Source organism: Genypterus blacodes, unplaced genomic scaffold (assembly GCF_046128005.1).
Source record: "Genypterus blacodes isolate CSIRO-AG114 ecotype Tasmania unplaced genomic scaffold, CSIRO-AGI_Gbla_v1 ptg000003l_1, whole genome shotgun sequence".
NCBI lineage: Eukaryota > Metazoa > Chordata > Actinopteri > Ophidiiformes > Ophidiidae > Genypterus > Genypterus blacodes.
In genome coordinates, this window is record NW_027466817.1 from 8,460,001 (window position 1) to 8,467,769 (window position 7,769).

A 7,769-nucleotide genomic window follows, 5' to 3' on the forward strand; every position below is an offset into this window, starting at 1 on the left:
TTTTCCCTCCTGTCCTCCCCTCCCGCTGCACCTGCACAGTCGTGGATTGTGGGAACCCGAAGGAGGTTGCCATGGCTGATGTGGTGTTTGGTAGCCATGACAACAGCACCATTTTTGGGTCTACCGTCCAGTATATCTGCAAGGAGGATGCTTTTCAACTGCACCCCATCAACAGTAAGATGATGGTGGTAGTGATGATGATGATGACGATGATGATGATGATGGTGATGATGATTAAACCTTCTATACTAAACTCCTATAAAAGACTTACAGACTGTGTTGTAGGTTCGTACAGCTGTGGGGAGAATGGGGAATGGACAAACTCAGATCTGGGAACCAACCTGCCAAGCTGTCTGCCAGGTTAGCACACGTTTTGTATCGCTTTTGTTGTCTTATTTTGGGGCTTTTGCTGGGTGGTGAGCCAAAAGGTCGGACAGCTAATTTATGCTAGTTTGGAGTGAATGTGTCACTTTGTCTGTCACTCTGTGTGTCCGGGTCTAGCCTGCGGTTACCCGGCACGCCCTCTGCCCGCCCAGATGAAGCGGATCGTGGGCGGGCGCTGCGCAGAGCCTGGTGTGTTCCCTTGGCAGGTCCTGCTCAGTGTAGAGGATCTGTCCCGGGTCCCTGAAGACCGCTGGTTTGGCTCTGGTGCCCTGCTGTCTGGGTCCTGGGTCCTCACGGCCGCCCACGTCCTGCGGTCCCAGAGGAGAGACACGACTGTTGTCCCTGTGGCCCCCGAGCACGTCAAGGTCAGAGATAGAAAGGTCTTACTGGGTGCTTTTCCTTTGACAAGGAATTTGGGAAAACAAGTTACGGACGAGTACAAACCACTGTGTGACTGCCTCTTCATCCCCTTCAGGTCTTCCTCGGTCTACATAATGCCCGAGACAAGCGTCTGGCCACAAACCGCTCAGTGGAAGAGATCCTGCTCCACCCCAACTTCCAGCCTCAAAACTACAACAACGACATCGCCCTGGTGAAGCTTAGGGAGGAGGTGGAGCTTAGCGAGGTCATCAGCCCCATCTGCCTCCCGCCACCACAGAGCAAGGTGGGTCAGATACCCAGATGCCTGACCTGCTCCTTCTACTGTTACCTACCACAAAGAATCTGTGTCAAAAGCGGTTCAAACATTCTAACATGTTCAAGTTTACATACAAAAGGAGCTTATTTCTTTTTGTTTACTTCTTTCATTTGTTTGCCTACCGGACGGTCTCTTTGTTTACAATGTTCACATTTTCGCAAACTTTTCCTCTGATCCCAGGATGGCCCCGCCTTGCCTCTAACAAACTCCTTGGGTGTCGTTGCTGGTTGGGGTATCTCCAACCCCAACGCCTCTATCTCCTCCTCCGGCGACCCTTCCACTATGACCTCTGACCCCTCCGCAGCGTCTGACCTAGGGACGACCTCAGACTTCCTGCAGTACGTCAAGCTGCCAGTGGTGGCGCAGGACGAGTGCCAGGCCAGCTACACGTCGCGCTCAGTCAACTACAACATCACCGACAACATGTTCTGTGCCGGCTTCTACGAGGGCGGGAGGGACACCTGCTTAGGAGACAGCGGGGGGGCGTTTGTGATGGAGGAGGAGCACAGCCGGAGGTGGGCGGTGTTTGGTTTGGTGTCCTGGGGGGGGCCGGAGGACTGTGGTAGCCAGAGGGTGTACGGGGTCTACACCAGAGTGGCCAACTATGTAGGGTGGATACAGAACCACACACTACACACCGCCCCCTGGTGGTGACAGAGACTGAACACTCCCTACACACAAAGCTCACATAGTGTGAGGTGAAACAGGTTATATCATGATTTCACTTGACCTAAATGGTATCTTAGTATTTCTACCAAAGACCTAAAACCTGTAAGTACTGTAACACACCGCATGCACTCCATTTTATATCCCAGAATCCTTTGCTACACTTCCTCTTGCATGTTCCCTTTTGTGTTTAATGAGCACATGAGTTTTCCTTTACCAACACACTCTCTTGCATTATTAGCCCATCTACTGGTGAGTCTAAAGAACAGGGTTAAAGGTGACATCACACATGTTTATTTGTATGCACTCCTGTATTCCACCATCATGTATCCTCCCATTAAGAGCTCACTCATGACTCCACTGTACCTCATATAGACACACTGTGTATATGTCACGATATGTTTATGTTCACAAATGTTTTTATTTTATACTTGCCACTTAACAGTTTATATTGTATGAATTACATGGAAATTCGGAAATTAGATTAAATAAACAACTTTGATAAACAAATGTACATGTTTTCTGCCCCCCTTCATTTGTTCATTGTAGGTTTGGAGCCGCAGCCTGGTGGTGTATTTGATGTCATTTTATAGATGTTAAATAGTGTCTCAATGTATTTATTTGAGTCAACCTGGCAATTTCTTGGAAGGAATACCAGACATAATGGTCTCTGTTGTTCTGTGGAGAGCAGATCAGTGTGTGCAGAGGACCTTTATTTGGAGTTTGTTTACTTAGATTTTACCACAGAGGACCTGGATTTCATCTTTGGACTATGTGCCTTGAAATGAGACCTTGTTTGTTTATTATCTCTGTTTTTGATGGCCTGCAGGTCCAATTGGACAGCCAACAAACAGCTACTGTGGGAAAGAATTCGACTCAGTTTAACTTCTTTCCCAGTTGAGGCACTCAGATCTCTCTTTAAAAACGTGAGCAGAGTGTGTGAAAGCAGCACCCAAACATGATTTAAAGCCATTAGAATTGGAATCATTACAAAAAGACAGTGATCTGATCATTCACAGCTTTAAACACGGAATGATTTATTATGTATATATATTAATTAGTGTTAAATCTGAAATAGTCTTATAAAAAGCAGATTATATGATCCTCAGCTATTGGCTGATATTCGATTTGCAGCAAAGCCACAAGGGGCAGCACACTCAGCTTTTTCAGGGCTGGACCACAAACAGGCAACATCTCCTCTGCACTTTGTGGTTTCTTTGAGTGTTGACTTCTGTTTGCAGGTCATTGCAACAGTTCAGGATGAAAACATGCACACTGGGACTTTCAACAGCCTGATCTAAAAAATAAGAAAAACCTGCTGGAAATGTGTTTTTGGCTCTCAGCTCTCTTTTGTTTGTTTGTCCATGGTGTCTCTGATCCAGCCCAGGTAGTTGCCCAGTCGAGTGTAGACGCCATACTTCCCCTTGGCGGCACACCTCTCACCCCAACTCACCACGCCTGTCAGAAACCAGGTCCCTCTGTAGTTCACCACAAAGGGCCCTCCACTGTCTCCACTGCAGGCATCTATACTGGCCTCCAGGTAGCCTGCACAGAACATGTTGTCTGTGATCACCTGCAGGACAACCAGACATTTACAGTAAGTGTCCATTCATATTGACATGAGCTGTATGAAGCATAGATGGATCCACACATGCTGAATGAGGTCAATGTTTTGTGTCAGTGTTCTCTGTGTTTAGAATTGAGTTAGAAGAAGAGAAGAGTTATGAGAGGAGTTATGTGCCGTGTGTTGATTGATGGTTTTCACCTGGTCAGTGGAGGACATGCAGTCTCGTTGCTTGACCACCGGGAGGACGACCTTCCTGAGGAAACGAGACGAGTGCCCCAGGTACTGCATGGCCCCCCAGCCCGTCACCATGCCTCTGTTATCTTCCTGCAGACCAAACACCAACTATCAGCTCTTGACAGATGTTTCAGACACCAGCGATTACAATACACCTGCTCGGCTGTGTGCGGGTGAAAATATTACCCAGATGTTTTTTAAAGATTTAGTACAGGAACCAGATTTACCTTCAGCAGATATTTGGCAAGATGTGCATCAGGTAAGCAAGCAGCAATGACGGTGGGACTCCAGGCGACAGGCTTGGCGAGGTAAAGCAGAGCGATGTCGCTGTCGAAGGTGAAGGCGTGGAAGTGAGGATGAAATACAACCTTCTGAACTTTTCTAATCTGTTCCCCTGGATCTGGTCGCTGCTTATCATAGTCACCTATGGAGGGAGAGAGGGGGGAGGGGCCGGTGTTAAAGCGTGCAGCGGTACAGAGTTACTAAGGTGTTGCTAGGCAGCTATTAGTTAATTAGTATGATGTAACTACGTGGTTGCAGTGATGATTTCTATGTAATTGCTCAGCATGTATAGGTGGTTTACTGGGTGTTCAGTATTGGTGTTACAGGGTTGATGGGTGATAGTAATGCTATGACATAACCAATGCTGAGGCACTTTAATCTGGCAGACTATTGTTACAATTTGTTGGATGACTTTGTTTGATTAAGTTGATCACCTATCGAGACGTGATGCGGTGCAGTGTCCTGGAAGCAGTGAGCAGCAGAGATGACCCAACGCTCTGAAACAAGAGTTCCTCCACAGAAACCATAACCATCTGACCTCCGCACCAGAACCTTCACACACACAAACACTATTACTTTACATTTAACTGCTGACATTTTAAAATGACACTACAGACAAAAACAGATTAAATTTCAGATTAAAGCATTTTGCTGGCAATTGACTACTGACATTACTTCTTTTTTTAAGTTGTAGCAATTGAAGGATATTTGCTATTCACTCAGACTTAGACCAACCAAGTGAATCCCAAAAAACAAAATGCATCACAACTGGAAAAACAAATAAAAAGCCAGCTACACTACTACATGAGTACATTCCATACCTGCAAACATAAACATAATAGAAGAATATTTAAACTCCACAGAGAATGTCCCCCATACCTGCCATGGACTCCCCCCTCGCTTCTGCAGGAGTCCACCGACTATACGAGTGTCATCTCCGTCCATGTCCTCCTCCCACAGCTGCGTCTGGTTCCCTCCTGCCTCCACATCCGTCACATTCAGTGCCAGCCGCTCTTCTTTTTCTGTAGTGTTCGTCCCGCCATCAGTGATGTTTCTTGCCCAGCTGGTGGCGTTACTCGCTGTGTCACTGCTGTTGTCCGGTGGAGAGTCAGTCAGCAGAGAGCGAACACTATAAAAAGCTTCATTCTGCTGTCGGCCACAGGGGAACTCCACTGCAGGACAGTACAGAGACACAAGACAGAGACACAAGACAGAGACACAAGACAGAGACACAAAAGACACCAAGAGTGACACCATGAGTTTTTTTGAGGCCCTGACCTTTCCCCTAGACTCTGACAGATGATTATAGCAGCCTCAAGAGGCCAGCTATTGCACTTGTTGTCTCTAAATAACACTTTAACTAGACTGTGCATATGTGACAAATTAGAACGAAACTAAACTTTATTACGTGTATTAACACCATTCTGATCCACCATCATACTTGTAGCAAAGCTGAGACATAATGGCGAACAGGTAAAGTAGGAGGAAGGTAAATAATTCAAATCAGACATCTTTAGTTCTCCAGCAATAGAGTAAGTTGATCAGATGTCCAGCAGATGGCGCCATATCAGATTATTCAATTTGACATATCACCATACAATATAGGTGATCAGCATCAATCAGCAAATTAATTTGACAAAAAAAAGTCTCAATGATATTAAAATATTTGTTGTATTTTCTGTACCTCCACACCTTAGTGACTGAGGAACATGGGGCTCTTAACTTCAGCTGTAGTATAAACAGTAGCCGTCAGTATTACCAGTTTTGGAGCAGCCGAGTCCATCAGAATCCAGTTTGAATCCTTCAGCGCAGCCACACTGAACTCCTGCATCACCCGGCAAGTCTGCACAGTACTGCTTACAGCCTCCGTTTCTATGGCTACACTCCAACACCGCTACACACACAAACACATGCAGATATTTGCAGATCAGGTATGTAAACTCTTAAATTGTCCCGTTAGGAGTTACTGTTAGACTTAGAATGTGTTGCATTATTATTATTATTACGGCTCCTGTAGTGGGACCGTTTGGTTTAAATGAGTGAAAACAGTGCATTGTGTTGTTACCTGAGTCGCAGGTCTTTCCGTGGAACTGTGGAGGACAAAGACACACAAAGTTTCCTCTGTCCAGAGTGCAGAATCCTCCGTTCAGACACGGGTTGGTCCGACACGGATTCAGATCTACAACACAGATGAAGAAAAGAGGATGATTCACACTATCTCTCTGCTGTTCATGTCAACAGACCAAAAGTTTGTAGGTGTTGTAACTTGCAAATATCCTGCATTACACCTGCACAACCAAGAATTTGTACAAACACAGCAAAGATGTGTCAGCATCATGTGCACACAGAGTTAATACCTGATTTACATGGTGGGGTGCTTATGGTAATCTGGCAGTAACCATAGCAACAATACTTTACTACTTTACATGATATAAATAATATGACGTGATATTAAAGCCCTAATGCCCGCTGAGATGCACCGACACAGACAGAGATTAACTATGTAAACAGCTGATTACTGAATGTACTCACTTGTGTATCTGAACCAAAACTCAAGCTGTAGAAGGAAAAAGATTGTTAAATCATTTAATGATGTGACCTTTGACCCCTCACCTCCCCAATATTAGGATTTATAAACTACTATTCTTGTGAATGGCATTGAGAAACACAAACATATCTAGAATGACTTATCAATCATTTTATACACTCAATTAAGCAAAACAAGAATTTTCAAAGTGGCACTTTCTTGATGAGCAGTCAATCCCCTCACCACAGGGGTCACAGAGTGTCATATTTACCGTCCTTTCCCGCATCCCAAAGATTTCGGCAACCTCCTCCTGTGAGCAGATCTCCTCATAACATTCCCGCTCCAGGTTGCCAGGCATGATCTCCTCCAGGAAGTTGGAGTTGGCTCGACGCCTCCTGGAAGAGAGAAGGAGCTGCCCGGCCGACGACTGATCTAGAAACACTGAGGGGGGAGGGACAAGATCTTGTAAGGTGTTTAAAACACCTGTAATTGATGTCATTTTCTGGATACTTCGGGTCCAATGTCTGACTATAATTATAGTTCTTGAGAAGTTGATGCTGAGCTGCTGGTCCTCAGTCCGTCTCACCTTTACATTGTGTCAGGACACAGCTGATGAGCAGGGTGCAGAGAGACAGAACCAGACCATCAGACAGCAGCATCTCCTCCTGCAGACAGACAGGAAATATGTCAGCAGCTCAAGTTACTCAAGAGATCAGAGTGAAAGAGGATGCAACATGAATCAAAAGACAGAACAGATTAGAACCGATGAGGATTAGTCACACACTGGAACCGTCCAGCCTGTGGCTCCAAAACCAGCAGGTTGAGAAACTCTAAATTATATTATGTGAACATGGAAGAAGGTAGGTTGGTTTTCAAATCACCTTCCTCAGTGTTGATTGAGCCTCTTTGTCAGGTCGCCGTCGTCTGTGCTCTGGAGCTAACATGGGCGCCTCGCTGTCATTCAGCTCTGATCTATTGATTGTTAACCAGACTTCAAATATTGACACATGGAAGTCAGGATCAGAAAAACAAGTCCAAGTTTCTATTCACAGCATTTGGGTTCGCATGGTGCGTCAAATACGATCAGGTCAAAGCACTCAGCAATTAAAATCAAATAAAATCTGTGTCTGATTCATTCATTTTTCAGTAGCAGTAGGCCCAAAAAACTTTGTACAATTGTTAACAATTGTACAGATTGATACAAAAACATGATAACTACAAGAGAGCTCAGATACTTACACGTGTACATTACTTTGTGTTTTAAAATACTTCCTCTAGGTGGCGCCAATATGTAGTTGTAAAACAACACAAAAATAAAAGACAAGTTAGTTTCTACAGTCCAGACATCAAGTTTATTTCTAAAAGGGAATTGTGTTGTTTCTCTGTACAGGACAGAACCTATTTACAGCCCA

General features: G+C 45.1%; 2 protein-coding genes across 5 annotated transcripts in view; one reads left to right on the top strand and one right to left on the bottom strand.

The window, feature by feature from the left end:
• masp1 (MBL associated serine protease 1) overlaps positions 1-2,261 on the top strand; it is an 8,765-nt gene extending 6,504 nt beyond the window's left edge. The window contains exons 9-13 of one of the 4 annotated variants that reach the window (XM_076168837.1): positions 1-174; positions 286-360; positions 502-749; positions 860-1,048; positions 1,262-2,261. The exon at positions 1-174 is cut by the window's left edge and continues 3 nt beyond it. In XM_076168837.1, coding sequence (XP_076024952.1) covers positions 1-174; positions 286-360; positions 502-749; positions 860-1,048; positions 1,262-1,735 — 1,160 coding nt within the window. In that variant the 3' untranslated portion in view covers positions 1,736-2,261. Of the gene's footprint in view, positions 361-501; positions 750-859; positions 1,049-1,261 lie in introns of all 4 variants that reach the window. The other 3 variants (XM_076168903.1, XM_076168694.1, XM_076168765.1) reach the window with 3 other exon arrangements.
• Positions 2,262-2,759: 498 nt separating this feature from the next.
• Positions 2,760-7,329, bottom strand: LOC143015014 (coagulation factor VII). The gene is made up of 11 exons (XM_076169077.1): positions 7,239-7,329; positions 6,944-7,022; positions 6,629-6,798; positions 6,363-6,387; positions 5,896-6,009; positions 5,590-5,724; positions 4,710-5,002; positions 4,265-4,382; positions 3,776-3,972; positions 3,513-3,638; positions 2,760-3,320 (listed from the first exon to the last, which is right to left on the bottom strand). Exons 1-11 carry the CDS (start codon positions 7,299-7,301, stop codon positions 3,087-3,089), a joined length of 1,554 nt encoding a protein of 517 aa, XP_076025192.1. The 5' UTR covers positions 7,302-7,329; the 3' UTR covers positions 2,760-3,086.
• Positions 7,330-7,769: the final 440 nt, after the last annotated feature.

Coding starts and splice junctions, on each gene's coding strand:
- LOC143015014 (XM_076169077.1), bottom strand. CDS start 7,301: ATGTTAGCTCCAGAGCACAGACGACGGCGACCTGACAAAGAGGCTCAA. Junction 5,003..5,589: donor ACTCGGCTGCTCCAAAACTG/GTAATACTGACG, acceptor ACTGTCCTGCAG/TGGAGTTCCCCTGTGGCCGA. Junction 3,639..3,775: donor TTGCCAAATATCTGCTGAAG/GTAAATCTGGTT, acceptor TTTGGTCTGCAG/GAAGATAACAGAGGCATGGT.